Genomic DNA, 17,598 nt, shown 5'->3' with positions numbered 1-17,598 from the left:
TAGCTTACTGTGAGCGGGGTCACTGTGATTCAACGCCTGCAGGAAGGTTTCTCAGTGAAACTGCTGTAGTTTTTGCGTCGAGAGATAGAGGGAGAATCGCCACTAATGGAGTTGATCTCATTAACTGGTGGACTGCGCTAGCTCTTTTGATCAGGCGTGACTTCAATAGCAAAACGGGCAAAAACGCTTCGATTGTGGCAGGTGCAGTCGGGGTAATGTTCGCAGAGCAAAGAGCTCATCAACTTGAAGATAACAGCCTCGGGAGATGCGAGACGCACTTCAACACTCTGCTCTCCACGGAGCGTGACTGCTGTGCTTCTGAGCTCCAGATGCAGATAAGACGGGCGACGGAGCAGCACGGGGGGAAAAACCCAGAGGAGGCCGGAGCTCTCAAAAGAGCGAGAGGGCCCGAGTTAAAGTGCTGAGAGCGGTTTCAGAAGGGCTGGGTTATTTCCTGGCACGTTTCACTATTTGCAGAGTCGTGCTCATTAGCTGCGCTCTGTGTGATTTTTCACCAGCGGGCTCTCGCCGGCCCCCTTGACCGCATCTCAATGAGATGTTTCACACCGTGTCAGCGATCAGCCTGACCCCCTCCGAAAACAACACCCCCGGGGCAGGCGCATTCGCTTACACGGGTACACAAATGTTCACGAGTGCACCCGGATTCACGCGCAAACTGACGCTACTCCCTTGACGGGCCTGTTGGAAACACAGGGAAATGAGTTGTGCTCATTAGCGGGGCTCAGATGGTTGAACTTCACACACACATATGCGCACAGGCCATCATGGATGTGAAGCGGATAGGGAGAGCAAACGGATGAGATTTCGGCTCTGTTGAAATCTGTTTTGTGCGAAGCGCTACGGCTGCCTGCCTCATATCTGTCGCTCAGTATGACGGCAATTCGCAGCTGTGGGTGAGTGAATGGATTTGCCGGGAAGGGAAGCGTAAAGCTGTGCAGAGATTTACGGGCACAAATGGGCATTGCACAGTGCACTGAAAGCTAAAATCAGCGCAATCAACTTTTAAAAATGCAAGTTGACAACTGACTGATACACTCATTTAGAGGGACACTTCACCCATAAATGAAAATTCTGTCAAGAGCTGCTCATCCTAATGCTCTAACAAGTTTCTTTGTGAGCAACAAAAACAAATTGAGTAATTGTCCACCTTATTTTGACTATTTTGCCACTGACTTTCATAGTATTATTAAATAAAACACTACAAAAAAAATATTCAAAATATAATTCAAATAAAGTGTTACCATATATTTTATCACGGTATATGCAGGAATCCTAAAAGTAATTCAATAGCTTTTTAAGACTTTTTAAAGACCTTCTCAGAATATTTGAAGACCTCCTCGCCACTTCAAGTTCTAGTCAGTATCAAACCTTTAACTTAATAAACAGATGTAGTTAAAATAAATCAATGGAGCACAACCATGCAACAGAACTCAGATAAGCTCTGAAGAAACAAAGCTTGAAAGAATAAATTATGCGGTTGTTTTCAGCAACAGGCTTCAGCCACTGTTTAAACTCATCTTTCTCCAACCAGGAGTACTCAAACTTAAATTTTTCTATTTTGCCGAGTGTTTTGCTATATGGTTTTGCTACATGTAGAGAGCGTCACATCAACTTTTCTTGTTTGTTGCAAATTACGTGACATCACTCGGACGGAGGAGCTTTTCCCAGCCTGAACCAATTGCGTAGATTGAGCATGCCATTGTCAATATTAGGAGAAAAAATAAATATATTTATGCTTTTTTTTGGAATCAAACACTTTGGACAACTCTTGAACAAAAATTAAGACCTCGTAAAAACGCAACTAAGGGCCTTTTAAGGGCCTTAATTTTCTCAGAATTGATTTATCAACTGTTAATACTTGACACCCCATGGACACACAGCATTTTTTTTTACAGATTCTGAATGTTATCAGAGTCACTGAATAACAATGTTGTGTGAATTATTTCTATTAGGAATAAAAGTGTGATCAAGACTTCCAAGGAGGGAATTTTACAAAAAGAATTTTACAAAAGAAAGAAGGGTTGGCTGAACACTATCCTTTACTTGGCCACTTGCCAAGCAAGTAAATAAATGAACATTAATTATTGATTTGAGCTCAAATGATTGTTTTTTGGCAGAAGAAAGAGACTGCAAAGGGCTACGAGAGACATATACCCCAACTACTGCAGAGAGTATTGTTTAAATACCAGCTAGATAAATGGATACACGGTGTTACACCTGGCTCAGGGATATAACATAGTAAGGGAGCAGACAAGGAGAAGTATAATCAAAAAGTATTTAAAAAAAAATAAATAAAAATTTAACTCAATTTTAATTATATAATCAAAATATCAGTATCAGTATGTTCAATCAGTGTGGAATGCAAGTGTATGGATACGGTAAATGTTGTCAGTGATAATGTATGGATGCGAAGCAAAGCATAATGTCCAAATTGGAGTGCAGCTCTGGCCAACTGCCGAGTGAATGGACAGCGGCCCTGACAAGCTCTCTGCCCGGGTTTAAATAAGGGCGCTGACCTTCATCAGGTGCGCTGAACGCACGCCCCCAATCTAGAAATCAAAATCAAACACAACAACGCAGTCCTTACACACGGGATAGTGACACAAAAAATGGTGCAAAAGTGAGCAATCTGGCTTTGAACCCGTTCTTCTTTTTCTCTCAAAAAGGTCCAGTCATCTCTCCACATTCTCCATCAATGAAATGGCGAAATGCAGAGAATATCAGCAGGATTTTGCGCTAGTTTATTTGCCTCTTATCCCAACTACTTGGGAGCTTCTCCAAGACACCCTCTTTTCTCTCTTTCTTTCTTTTCTTATCTCCCTCAGCCTGACTTTTCACTCCCATCCCAGACGTGGTTAAGGAGCTTGCTGCCCTCCCTCTAACGGGGTTAAACCTCTTCTCTGAAGTCTATTTTCTGATGCTGTTAAATGAGGCAGGCTCTTTGTGCAAGCCAGACCATTAGCCCCTTAAATATGTTCCATCATCTCGGCTGGGTGGGCACCGGGGTCTGGGTTTTAAAGAAGACCCTCGATACCTAACAAGCGTGCGGCCCTTTCCACTCCAGCGCCCTTCTAAGGTCAATCAGCAAGAACAAGCAAAGAAGAGAGGGTCCACTGCTGCCCCATAGAAAAGCTGCATGTGAATACTTGGGAGAGCTGTTCTAATGAGATAGATATTACCTGGCCCTCTGGAATCCCATCATAGCTGTAATCTCCTTTATGTGCTGGAGAAATTAAATTACGTACCAGCTTCTTCTTTAGCCAGGGTTTTGAAGGCTCCACAAGGATTTCACTCTCTTTTATATATCAACTAAAAGATTGTTTTGCTTAAAGGGAAAGTTTGCCTAAATATGATAATTCTGTCAGAATTTATTAGGCCTTACACAAGTTGAAAAAGACAAAAGGGTGAATATTATATACAATATATATATATATATATATATATATATATATATATATATATATATATATATATATATATATATATATATATATATATATATATATATAGTGTGTGATGTTTTTATGTTCTCCCTGACTTTGTGAATAAGTGAACTGGACAAAATCAAATTGGCTCTAGTTTGTGTGTGAATGATGTGACAGAGTGTGGGTGTTTCCCAACACTAAAAGTTTCACCTAAAGAAATTTACGCCAATGGTGCGCTAGTTTGAAGTTCCAAATTTGTACTCAGTGACTAATACCTACGCAGACTCGATTAACTAATACCTATGCACACTCTAACTATGGCTGGGGCTATTAACTAAGGGCCGTTCACATGCTGCTTCTTTGCAGGCGCAAGTTTGTTAGTTTCAATATTAGGATTGTGGTGCATGAGCGGTGCTATGCACTCACACTTTCCATGGGAATCTAGTTAAAGGAATGCTGCAAGCGCACCACTTCGATTGCGACCAGCTTTATATTTTGTATGGAATACACACATTTCATCTCCAAAAAAGAAAAAATATTACAAAAGAAACCAAAAAGTTTGCCACAACAATTTAAAATATTTAATTGGTCCAATAACATTGGACTGGACATTGGATTGAGCACACCTTTTGGTTTTTTTCAATTGGCACAACACATTATGTCTCATTGGGCCAATGTTAATAGGCTGTTGCTACAATTGAAAAAAAAAAAAAAACAGGCAATCGAAAAATTTAGATGTAACCAGTCACTAAAAAGTTTGACGAGTAATTTTTTTTACAGTGTGGTGTGACACTATATGCTAATTTTATATTAGCAATTCCATTGAAAACTTCAATTATTCAAGATAATATGACTGAAGCCCACCGTTAAGCCCATGGCAAGTAGCGTTTAAGTTTTTGTCTCTGAATTTGTTTACATATTTCACTTTTTTGGAATCAATTTATAATAGTTTGTTCAAGTTCAACAGGTCATGGAGAAAAATATATAAATATATTCATAATTCATTTAAAATGAATAGCAGATATAGTTAATAATATTCTAAATATATAAATTAAAATAAGTAGTCAACAATGATGATACATTGCTCTCATGCTATTTGTATATTAAAATATATTTTTCACATTTTTTGCTGTCACATGACATTTAAAGTACAGTTCAGTAAACAAATGTAAACAAAAAACTGAAATTGATAAGTTAGTTACCTCTTATATTTTCTTAAAAATCCAAACTACTTCAAACTACATAAACATATATTGTTCTTCAAATGTTCTTAAAATGTTCTTAAAATGTTTTTAAAAAATGTAATTACCTATTTGTCAACCCATATGCACTGAAAAACATTAAGGCATAATAGGTGCAAATTAGTCTTGAGAAATTTCCTGAACCCGTCACCTCTACAATCTATAATTTCAAGGGTAAGAAAAAGTTATGAAGCTGGAACAATTCATATTTCATCACCTGATTTTTCGGATCCATGCTTAAATGTAAAATCAATGACATCCAATACCGTCATTGTCTTGGGGGCTTAGAGGCAGCAAATCATACTGCTGAAAACACAATATTTATAAGCTGTGCTAAGCTGACTTTCCATCAATAAACGTTTCTGAAACACAAAACATTGTGTTTGTGTCTCAGAATGGGGAATGAATTGAGCTCCCACTCTATTCTGCTTCATATCCCTAGATGCCTCTTTCCTGAGAACAAACACATTGTGAGGGGCCTGGCAGTTTGGTCTAAAATTACGTCGCATTGTATTGGGTTGCCCACCTCCTACTTGCATGCTAGAATGAGGAACATCAGTCAAACTCTGCAGGGTTGGAGTCATTCACCCTGTGGGCAAACACGAGCACATACACTACAGTACAGTTACGCACATCTAGTGTGTATACGCAAGTACGCATGCACGCAAACACACATGCACCCCACTGCTATGAAAATGCTGTCAAAATAAACAGAAGGCAAAGCGAAGACCCCACATAGAGAAGTATACAAAATCTAAAAGTAACACTTCAAAGTACCAAAATCAATATGACGTGCCGTACTGTAACCTTTAGAAGATTCAAAAGCATTGCAAGTAACTTAAGATTAAATGTTACAGTGGGGGCCAAAAGCCTAAGACTATTCTTCTAAATGACACTATTTAAAATATTAATAATAATAAAACGAACCAAACAACACTCTTTACATATTTTTTCCTTGCAAAAGGCATTCTAAAAGACAATACATGTTAGGGCTACACAATATATCGATTTAGCATTGATATCGCAATGTGCACATCTGCAATAGTCACATCACAGGATATGTTGAGATAGGATTCTAGTTGAGCTGGTGTCGCAGTTCAGAAAGATTTGTGTAGTCAATGCAGAGTAGGGCTGTGCGTTTAATCGAAATCGCATTTTGAAATGTTGCGATTACCTAAATCGCAAGAGGTTGCTCTATAAAAAATATAATTGTATTATTTAATTTCTCCTGCTCAGAGCAAATGCGTGACTGCAGACTTACTAGCCAATTGAGTGAGCACAATTGAGTGATGAGTGTCTTGCTAAAAAGTCAACTGAAAGTATTGCCAGTGACACTCAATCTAGTAGCAAGCAACAGCAAAGTACAATTTCAGAGTTGTTTCAGCCATGTTTAAGAGTTCTTTCCAAATTGAGCTATTTAAGTCACCTCGTAAGATTGAGAAGAATCTGAAATATTTTATGGCATACTTCAAAAAAATTAAGATGATTTAGTATTCAAATGTTTTTTATAAATTGGCTTTACACTTCATATTTTTAGATTTTTTAGTATATGTACTAATTCTGAAACTTTTACCATAAACCGACATATCAATTATTTGGTAGAAGTTTGTATATTAGAAATGAGATGTTTTTAAAAAAATCCATTGAGTGTGTTAAGTAGCGGCATTAGGAGATAAGAAATGCAATCCAAAATTTGTTTTTCTTGGTGGGCAGTTAAAGGGATAATTATGTTTATATTGAAATAAATATAGCAGAATAACAAAATATCGCAATATTTGATTTTTTTTGCAATATCGTGCACCCCTAATACATTAGTTTACTATTTATTTGGTAATAAACGTTATGATTTTGATTGAAATGGTAAATATTTTGTTATTACTGTGGTCTCATATTTTTAACCCCCCCCCCCCCCCACTTTGTGTTTAACAGGTATGCAGCATATTGCTTTCTTTGTGTTTTGTTAGCTCATCCACCTGGCAAATTATGGACAGTGTTTTTTTTTTTTTTTTTTGGTTCCATTATGCTGAGAAGAATAGGTATGTGTGTGTGTGTGTGTGTGTCTGTGTGTGTGTGGGCGAGAGTGCGAGTGAGTGTGTTGATGGTTTTTTATGTGAAGCAATTATAATGTTTACGTGAAATATGAGTCTGTGACATTGTATTTGTTTATTAAACATTCAGTGCGAGCTGAACTACAAAACCGAGGCTTCTGCAATAATAAACAGGCAATTAAAAAGTGAATTACTGCAGCTCCAATTACCAGACTGACACCACAGAGCTCCACACCAACTGGGTAATTACAGGCAACAGCTCGAGCGGAACACTGGCCAACCTAAGAGCGTGCGGATGAATGTGTGCGTTTGGATATATGTACGTGCGTGTTTGATATCGGACGTTATCATCAGCTGAAACAGCAAGAGAACAGCGTTCATAAATCTGACTGCGCTTTCTCCCTCTCTCCCTTCCCAGGAACTGACATAAGTTGCAGGTTTCAAAACGAGACGTCATGTTTATGACGGGTCTTGCATACTGCATGGTTTTATTGTCTGCCCGTGAAGGAATCCTCCGGCTGACTGACAGAAACTCTGTCTCTGGATGGGGGAGTTTAGGCTCTGCGGTGGATGGGTGGGTGGGTGTCAGCCTCGGGACGCAGTCAAGAGTCTACATGGACAGCTCTAATGCTGTTCAGTTCCTGCACGCCTCATGGGTTTGATTTTTACATGCATCATTGGCACTGTCAAAACATTTTCCTTCCTTTCTTTAATACTCTCTTCAGCTTTTATTGTCAGACCTGAGGGGGTTGGAGGAATCAGAACTAATAAAACAATAAAACCCATTGCGAAATGTAAAGTCTTCTGATTTATTTCATGTTTAGTGCAATGTAATTCAAGGACAACAGCTTGGCGCAAACTGAATTTTCTACAAATCTGGAGAGCGACGCATTATACAGCACATTACAACAGAACAATTTACTTTTGAGGATACTCGCAGGAGCCGATTCTATGCTGCTTCACAGAAGCAGTCAATACAATGAGCCATGGCTGGAACTGAAAAAACAACAACCCAAGAGCAGTTCATACGTGAAAAGAGCCCAGTGAAGAGTGAAAAAGGCAGCGAGCGCTGGGGTTTGTGGTCGTGGTAGAGCTCTGGTATTTCTCCTGCTGACCTTTCCAGGGCCAATTAGGGCTGAGCTGGGAATGAGCGGTCAGTGCTGTGCTGGCTTAAAGCCTGTCTGCTGTGGCACTTTAGTGGAAGTTGTTTTGATTTGCTTTGTGTTTTTATAACGAGCTTTCGGTTCCTGAGCACCTCCAGGGGGTTTAGGAGACGATGAGGCTAAGGCTGAGGGGTGTGTGAGCGTGTACCCTCTCCTCAGCTTGTATATGTGTCGATCGGTGTGAGTGTGTGTGTGTGTGTGTGTGTGTGTTTGATTTGCATTCTGTGTTTGCAAGAAGAGGAAACAATGGGGAGAAAAATCAAAGACTGGGTAATAAAATACTGCAGGAAAAAAGTTAAAGTAAGAAAGGAGTATTTAGGAAAGAAAGAAAGAAAGAAAGAAAGAAAGAAAGAAAGAAAGAAAGAAAGAAAAACTTAAAGGAAGAATAACAGAAAGAAAGAATAAAAGAAATAAATAATTGATAAAAAGAAAGAAAGAAAGAAAGAAAGAAAGAAAGAAAGAATGAATAAATGATGTGGCAACAGGATGGCTCAGTGGTTAGCACTGTTGCCCAACAGCAAGAAGGTTGCTGGTTCAAGTCCTGGCTGGGACTTGAGTTCGCGGGGAGAATATGCAAACACATGCGCTATAAGTGAATTGAATAAAGTGAATGTGAGAGTGTATGGGTGTTTCCCAGTGCTGAGTTGCAGCTGGAAGGGCATCCGCTGTCTAAAACATATGCTGGATAATTGGTGGTTCATTGTGCTGTGGCGACCCCTGATGAATAAAGGGACTAAGCCGTCGGAAAATGTATGAATTAATGGATTAATGATATTTTAGAAATATAGATAGGAAAGAGGCAAAAAGATGAATCGTGAAAAGAGAAAAAACAATCTATTATATGAAAAAGAAAAGAAAAGAAACAGATCTATGAAGGAGGGACAACTAGATGAACAAATGCAAATAAACAGAAGGGGAGATAAGAAAAGGAAAAAAACTGTGAGTAAAGAAAGAACAGAGAAAAGAAAGAAGAAAGGGACGTAGAAGGAAAATGAAGTAAAAGAAAGAAAAATTGAGGGGAAAATGAAATTGAAAAAGAGGGTTAAAATGAATGATGAGGGGTAAAGTAAAATCTGAAAAGAGAGGGATAAATATTAATGATAAGCAGAATGTTAGAAAGGAAAGTAAAACAAAAGTGGATATGGACAAATTAAATGAAGTAACAGGAGAAAAAGGAAGGAATTGGTGAGTAGGAAAAAAAGAAGATAGAATGAGGGAAGAAGGAAGAACAGAAATCCAAGAGGAAATAAAAATGAATGAGAAAAAGAAAGAAAGGAAAGAGGTGAAAGATTAGGTTAAATTAAAAGAAAAAGGAAAGAAAAAGCAGGAAGAAAGAAAGGAAAATATAGTAAAATGAGAAGGAAACAACATGGAAGAAAGGCAAGAAGATTGAAAAGAAATGAAAGGAAAAACAGGAAAGAAAGTGCTGTGTCGACTTTGAGCGATGAATTCATATATAGCTCTTTTATTAGAAGGAAGCATGTGTAATAATCTCTGCAGGTGTGTGTGTGTGTGCGTGTCAGTACGTCCAGTCTAAGCCTCCCTGAGCCCCATGTGTGAGCTACAGTGACATAATGAGAAATCTCTCTGGAGGTTTGGCTTGACTGGGTTTAGATTACACACCACAGCTATTGTTCCTTCTATCTCTCCCTCTCTCTTTCTCCAGATTCTCTTGGGAGAGTGTATAGCATTTAAAGAATCAATCACCTCCACACTATCAAGGGGATGATAGGTCTTTCTCATATAAACTTTCACACACACGCACACACACACACACACACACACACACACACTATAGAGTGCAGCTTGCAGCCCTGTGCAGTCACTCACTGTCTCAGTGCGTTTGCTGGTAGAGATGCTGTATTGTTCTCAGTGGAATATCGCTGTCAAGTGCATGCAGTCTTTGACCACTCTGCTCGTCCCTTTGCCTCTTTTAATTCTCTCTATTTTCAGGGCAGCCTATACGCTTTGAATTCTCTGCCTCCCAGAGTATCGTATTTAACCAGGCACATCACTATTCACCAGTAAATCCAAGCCATCCTCTCATTACAGCAATTCGGGCCTCTCAAACCATAGCTCTGACATAAAGGAGCGCAAAAAAAGATGAAGCGATAGATAGAGGAAGATTACTCAGCCCTATGAGCTCACTTACTCCAACTCCATTTGCAAAGATGGAGGGAAAAGAAACAGAGGCAGCATACTACAGCAGCGCACATGCTGATTACTAGCCTTCGGAAACACATGCAGAAAAGTATACTCGCACACTAATGTATTTTAAACAACGAGGGGGAGTGATGTTTATCCTACGCTGTTCGATTTTACACTGCCAGTTATATAGGATCCGTTTTTCTGGAGGTGTGAGAGAATACAGAGTTATACAGTGTAACTATCTAAATGTAGCTTCTGTTGTATTTGTCAGTGCAACCGTAGAGGGAAGGGGAGATAAAAGTGCAAGACTGCAGCAAAATCAGAAGGGGGAAAAGCAGGCGATGGGTTTGACTTTTGAAACACTGTGTGACAGTCTATGGTAACTTCTGATAATTTGCCTTGCTTTCCGATTTTATTTTCAATTCTCAGTATAGCTGTGCGTTTTGAGGAAAATATATAATTGTGATTTTTATGACAGATATTGCGATTTCAATTTGATTTGAGATAAAATTTTGTAGTCACTCTTCAGCTCAATAATCTGTATCATAGCTTCTCACTGCTAAAATGCAGTGTGTTAGTTAAAAAAGAAACTGAAAAGATTTTAACTTAAATTAATCACTCATTTTTCTCCAGAGCAGGGGTTTCAAACTGCTGGCCGCAACTAACGTCAAAAATATAATGAGATTTGCCCCCCCAAAATATATAATTTTGAATTACTAACATTGTTGAGCAGTTGTATATAGCCACTTGTTGTTTTGACCCCCCCACCTACTGGCCATTTAAAGTACTGTACTATATGTTCAGGTTACTTTCGGTTTCTCTCAGCGTGTGGTCGAAAGTAACGCACATGCAGATTATCTCTGGGACCAATTTAAATGTTGCAATGTATGTTCCTAAGTGCTCTATCTTTACTAAAGCTCTATTTTTGAAAACATCCAAGGGTCATTTGATTATAATTAGCTTTATACCACCTCTATTGTGCTGTACAAACACATCACCATGGCTTACATGTTATGCTGGTGGTGTAAATATGATCATTTTGCTAATATTTGATTCAAATGGCCTCATTTGATAGATTTTTCTCATATGGTTATTAAGATTTACAGTATATGCTTATTAGGATAATTATGATTATCATTCTGTCCTAATCAATTGTATTATTATTTTACCAAAAAAGAATGATACTGAGAGTAAAGTCACTGAAGATACCTAATCTGCTTTCTGCTGTTCTTGCTTTTGGTTGGCAACAATTGATTGGGACAGAATAATAATTATTATTCCTATTATTAAATTGTAGTATTTTCATAGCAATTTAAACTACCCCTTCAACATGTAATGTAATGTGCGATTTTATATAGCGCATTTATTGTGTAAGGCCATACACTTAAAGCCCTTCACAATCATGATCGGGGTCTCTCCACACCACCACCAGTGTGCAGCATCCACTTGGATGATGCGGCGGCAGCCACAGGACAACGGTGCTAGTGCGGTCACCATACACCAGCTATTGGTGGAGTGGAGAGAGTGATACAGCCAATTCGGTGAATGGGGATGATCAGGAGGACATGATGGGTAAGGGCCGATAGAGGGAATTTGGCCAGCTTTGACTGCATATACTCTGGGGAAGAATGTCTGAGTGCATCAATTACTGTACATCAGGTTTCCACATTTTCTTGTGTTTGATCGTGCAGGATGCCGGGGTTAAACCCCTACTCTTTTTGAAGGACATCCAGGGATTTTTAACAACCTCAGAGAGTCAGGACCTTGGTTTCTCTCATCCAAAAGAAAGCACTCACTGAGCAGTATATGGTCCCCTTCACTATAATGGGGCGTTGTTTGCCCCCTGCAGCCTCACTATAACCACTTCTGGCAGCAACCTAGCTTTCCCATGTGGTCTCCCATGCAGGTACTGACTGGGCACAGCCCTGCTTAGCTTCAGTGGGCAACAATGTGAAAGTTGCAGAGAGCTAGCTATCGGGAGTTAGTAGGTCGTAAGCTCTCCGTAAAGTCATGCGTTTAGTTGCATTGAATGACGTAATATCCAATAAGAAGCATTTAAATAATTAATCTGATTTAAAATTCTGCAACTAATGCATATATATATATATATATATATATATATATATATATATATATATATATATATATATATATATATAACTGTCCTATCAAAATGAAATGTAAAATTTAAATTGGTCATTCATTACAGACGACAAACATATCTGCATCGCGAGCCGTGAATGCACCCAAAATACACATGAAGTTACCAAAAGATTAAACTTTTATTTGTGACTCTAAAACTAAAATATTCCCATATTATCAATGTCCTATTCATTCATTCATTTTCTTGTCCGCTTAGTCCCTTTATTAATCTGGGGTTGCCACAGTGGTTTGAACCAGCAACTTACCCAGCATATGTTTTACACAGCCGATGCCCTTCCAGCTGCAACCCAGCACTGGGAAACCCATACACACCCATTCACACACATACACTAAGGTCAATTTAGCTTATCCAATTCACCTACAGCTCATGTCTTTGGACCGGAGCATCCAGTTTTTTGTGGGCGTTACGCATAGTTTGGTTGTGCAATTCTGATTGGGCAGAACGAAAGTGTGCTCACTCAATTGGCTAGTAAAACTGTCACACACAGACGGCATGCACGTATTTGCTATGGGTGAGGAAAATTAAACAATACACATTTTATAAAGCAGGCTCTTGTGATTAGCTAAATCGCAACGTTTCAAATCGAGATTGGATCTGATTTTGATTAATCGCCCAGCCCTTGTTCTCATTTTGGTGGGAGAGAGGGTACATTTGCTGGTGAACACAGACAAGGGCGTACACACATTTCTGCACTCCACATAACCTACTGTTAATGGTTTTTAAATGGTAATTTTGCTGCAACAACAGAACCCGTGCTGTTCTTTAACTCCTCGTCGCGGCATACTAAAACAGTGCTGGAAGCAGGTAGGGCTGGACCGATTTGCAGTTTGGCTGAGAAGGTGTCCGCTGGTGCTGTAAATAGCGAAGCAGACACATAGCTGGAAGCAGCTTCAGTTTTAGTTTATTATTATCAGAGCTTGAGAATTATGCTCAGCTGCGAACAATGTCACCAAATATTCTCCGGCAAAAGAGGGCCGGAGGTTTTGAGAGGTTTAGATTAGCTTGGCCGGGAGGGGGGTAGAGGCAGAAGCAATGGACCCTGATGCGCTGCCTTGCAGCCTGGGGGAACGCATACGAGCAGCGGGGCTCTGTGATCTCAGCACACCCTGCCATTAGAGATGCCAGCTGTGTCACACACACATAAACACACAGATGTACGCAAAAAAAAAATAGAAAATGACAAAGACAGAAGGAAAGAGTGATAGGGACAGAGGCAAGGAGGTAGAGAAGAAAAACTAAGAGCCTTTCAGAAAGGATGATAAATGACTCGTCTCACTTCACAAGCTTCCGCTCTCTTCCTCCTGCCTCTATTCAATAGTGTATTTTTTTTATCAAAGCATAATCTGTGAGGATAATGCTGAGAGGCAGCCAGGTCTCGTTATATAAGTGCAGTGGATCACATACTGACAGCTCAAGCCCCTATGCACACACAGCGTGGAAATTGTCCTGATAGTTTTAAACAACCAGCCGCAACGTGACATTAGAACACAAACTGGGGGGAAAAAATCTGGTGCAATAAAGCAGAAGGTGTTCAATTTATACTGTATATCGGTCTCAGGAGTGGTGGCCGGTGGGATTCAACGGCAATGTAGAAGTAATAGAGTTGTAAAGGAGGTGGGGGTGGGGGTGTTCGTTCACTAGGATGGCCCTGGGGTCTAATAGTCGTACAAAACCCTGTCCACTGTCCCTTCTAAATCTAATTTATTCAATTTAGCTGGTTCGCTGCATTAAATCCATATGCGGACACATAACATGGTACGGTGGCCACAGCGTAATTTGAATATAATTTCATCATGTCAAAGGTCAGCTCGAGTCGGCATGCACGGATGTGGCCTTTCGAATGTAAGAGGTTAAGGATGTGGCCCTGGTGCTTATATAAACACAACCCCGCTCGATGGCCCCTAGAAATAAAACAAAGGCGCATGTATTTGAGCATAGTCAGCGTAATGGGAGGCTGAATCGCTGGTCGCTAAGTGATTGTGGTGCAGCCAATATTATGCTCTCAAAATTTGTACTCTGCATAATGCATCTGCATAATGTTCACAAACACCTCTTAAAGATCGCATTTGCATCCTGACCACATAATTGCACAAGTACACTCTCAGACCTCAGCCAATTACTGGGAGATTACAAGAGCATGATATCGTTTCTTATGCCAAAATTGCAACACACACAAAACAGAAGCTCTAAGACTGAAAGGTTACTGAATGGCAAAGCGGTGAGAGGGTGAATGTGGCTGTCGAATAAGCTACGCACCATGTCCTGCCCGCAGGGGGGCGTGGGATCTGGCGGCAGGCACGAGGTGATGAGGCATATGTTGAGGGACGTACAGCTCCCCAGGCCCCTCTGCCAGAGCTGACCCCAAAGTCAGCGGTGGCAGCCAGAGAGCTAGGCGCAGGCTGATGCGGAGCAGGATGGAAGCAAGACCACCAGGAGCCCCGCCGGGCCACAGACGCAGCATGCTACCGGAGTGCAAGGACTTTAAAGAGGGGTGTCCTCAAACCACCTGGCAGCCCATGTCACTCTCAAGCCTTGGATCCTGACCATGCAAGAGCCCAATCACCAACATAGAAGCAGAACAACTGCATGTGCCGGATCCACATGGAAAGGGAACTTCCACAGAGTTCTTTGAGGTATGGTAAAAAAACCAAGTAGCTAACTTTAGAAGGTTAATGATCCTGGGGTTACATTCCTCTCTTCATGGCATTGAAAAACACAAAATCCTGCAGGAGAAAAAAGGAAAGAAACCACAGAATCCGATCCAGTACTCCAGCAAGGTAACGGTAGTGGTGTATTGGAGAAGAGGAAGAAAAGAGTGAACAGCCTTCGTTATAGACCTCCCAGCAGTCCAAGACTTTTCCGAAGCACTCTATCACCTGAATTCCAGCTGTATCCCATGAACACAAGGCTGCATCTCTCGTTATCCCTGTAGAGAGAACAGGAGTGGAGCAGGGGGACTACCAGAAGCGGTGGCACACACAAGACGAGATCGCCGCTGCAGCATTTAACTCAATACAGAGTGCCTCTCCCCCTCCCCAAACGACGAACACAGTCTCTCTCGTGCGCACACACACACACACACACAGCACGAGAGCTGCTGCTTCTGCTGCTGCTGCTGATGCTGGCTGGCTGAGACTGCACTGCCTCTCAGAGGAAACATTAACAGACAGACCAAAGGAGAACAGGAAGACAGAACCAAGAAAGGGCAAGAGTGGTCAAGTGGTCCTCGTGCAAAAAAGGGTGGTCAGAGTTTCTGGAAATGTCAGAGTGAAGAAAGTCCTCTTCTCACACTCCACACAGTGCCTCTGTAGCGCTAGCGTTCCAAAGCAGCATGCTTGGAGGAAAAGACCCTCTGAATGAAGAGAAGGGGAAACAGAAAACTGTGAGGCTTGGCTGAGTTTTCCTCCCCCTCTTTTTCTCTCTCCCTCCCCCTCGATCATCAGGGAGGCGCGTGCAGCTGTGGAAAAGGGGTGGGGGGGTTGGAGGGGGGGTTCTCGTGTCTCGTCCTCCTAATCGTTCTTTCTCTCTTCCTGTCTTCGTTTCTCCTTGACAGAGGGGTGGCTTGAAGAGAGTCCAGCTGGAATTCAGAGAGAGCAGGCTTGCTCTCCCTTCACAAACTAGTCGAACCTTGATATACTCCTCCCTTTTTGGCCATTGTGCAGCTGAATAAGTTCTTTCACTGAAAGGACAGTCATACTTCAGCACCACGGATAGCGCCTGGCTTCATTCAGTTGCAGTCTTTTCCCACTTGTAAATTGCAACAATAGCTTTAAGGCTTCAAGTAACAATTATACGAAATTATTAACATTATATGTAATCTGATTTTATCGGAATTAGTTTAAAGTGGTTTGACATTTTGCTTTCAATGAAACTGCTTCACTAGCGGTTTTATTTCAGACCCATGTTTTTGTGGTAGAATTGATTAATTGGTCTTAGAACAAAGCTCCGTGGGCAGAGTTATGGCATGTTTGCACTTCGAGAACTCAACTTTTAAATCCTGGCTTGAGGATGTTTTCTAAAACCACAGCTCCCCCAACCCCCCATACTCCTGACTTATTTTTTTTACCATAGAAAATATATATTTAAGAAAAAGATAGATCTTCCTGCAGATCTATGCGGGAGGCTCTATCTACTTGACATTATTAGTTTGAAATACACTACAGCCAAAAAAAAAAATAAAAATAGTGCCTGTAAAAAAACTACAATTTTGGTTAAGTATGAGACTATCAGATGTTTCAATCCTGATTTTGTATCAGTCATTGCCGTATTACTGTTTTTATATTATTTTACTTCTTTCTTTTTTGGTGGGAGGTTTTCTAATTTTTTTCAAGATTAAAAAGTTTAATAAAAAAGGAATCAAAAAGAAAAGATAGATCTATACATGAAATATGTTTTAAGATATTAGATTTTTTTGGTCTCTCCAGTTAAAGTTAATAAAGTATTAAACAATGGAAAGTCCCATTAGCTTTCAATGTACGAACAAAAACAGAAGCCACACCAGCTTAGGAGGGCTTATTGCATTTATTGGCTTTGTACAGATTTATGGCTAGCATTTAGTTTCGTTTCACCCCTGCTTTTTATGACCGTTCACAACCAACTAGTATTGGACGACTAATCCAGTTGAAGACTCCATCTAGTCTACTAGAAATTAGAATAGCTTAGCCAATATTAGCAGATTTACCATCAGCCAAAACCCTGAATCAAATGCATTTCTGGTTCATTAGTGAGTTTTTCACTGACAAATGAAGCCCACATTACGATGTGATATTTTTAGTGACTGTTCTAGTTACTCATTGTGCGCCCCATGTTGTGGGTTTGTGCACTTGTTTGTTAAAGGAGGAAGTCTGCAGGTGTGCTTCTCTATAGAGACTCCAGTTGGAGTGTGAAGAAAGACGCACTAAAAGTGACACTGGTGTCATCTCCTCTCACACAAGGAGATGGTTGCTTCTCCCTCCTCTCAGCTTTGAGCATCGTTAGCACTGTATAATTAAAGTTGACAAAGCCGGGTGATCAGAGCCGCCTCGCCAGGGGCTCCAAGACAGACTCCAGCAGGAGCCCAAACTGCTCTATTTGGAAGACAATTTTATCAGTGTGACTTTAGCAATACCCAGTGTTGAACATGAAATATCACAGCTCCAGAGGTTTTATGAAACAATTTGAAAAGCAATCTGTTGTATTCATAGCAAGCTAATTGTTCCTTGTGATATTAACAGAATTTGAGAAGCCAGCCTGCAAACATGAACGCTTTCGTTTTCCGTTTGCAACGCTGCCACCTAATGGTGAACACTGGCTGTTGCTTTGAGCCCAGGACACTTGCTATTCTCTGGCAGTCACATGTTTCAGCCAATCCATTTCTTTTTTCAGCTGACCTCAAAAGCAGATTCAAAG

At 40.5% G+C, this 17,598-nt stretch overlaps 1 protein-coding gene across 51 annotated transcripts in view; it reads right to left on the bottom strand.

The window, feature by feature from the left end:
• Window positions 1-17,598, bottom strand: part of nrxn1a (neurexin 1a) — a 296,707-nt gene that overhangs the window by 59,795 nt on the left and 219,314 nt on the right. For 2 of the 51 annotated variants that reach the window (NM_001346923.1, NM_001346924.1), the window contains exon 1: window positions 14,467-15,671. In NM_001346923.1, coding sequence (NP_001333852.1) covers window positions 14,467-14,671 — 205 coding nt within the window. In that variant the 5' untranslated portion in view covers window positions 14,672-15,671. 51 annotated transcript variants of the gene reach the window in all.

The sequence above is a fragment of the Danio rerio genome, chromosome 12 (assembly GCF_049306965.1).
Source record: "Danio rerio strain Tuebingen ecotype United States chromosome 12, GRCz12tu, whole genome shotgun sequence".
Taxonomy (NCBI): domain Eukaryota; kingdom Metazoa; phylum Chordata; class Actinopteri; order Cypriniformes; family Danionidae; genus Danio; species Danio rerio.
This window is presented reverse-complemented; position numbering and strand designations above follow the sequence as displayed.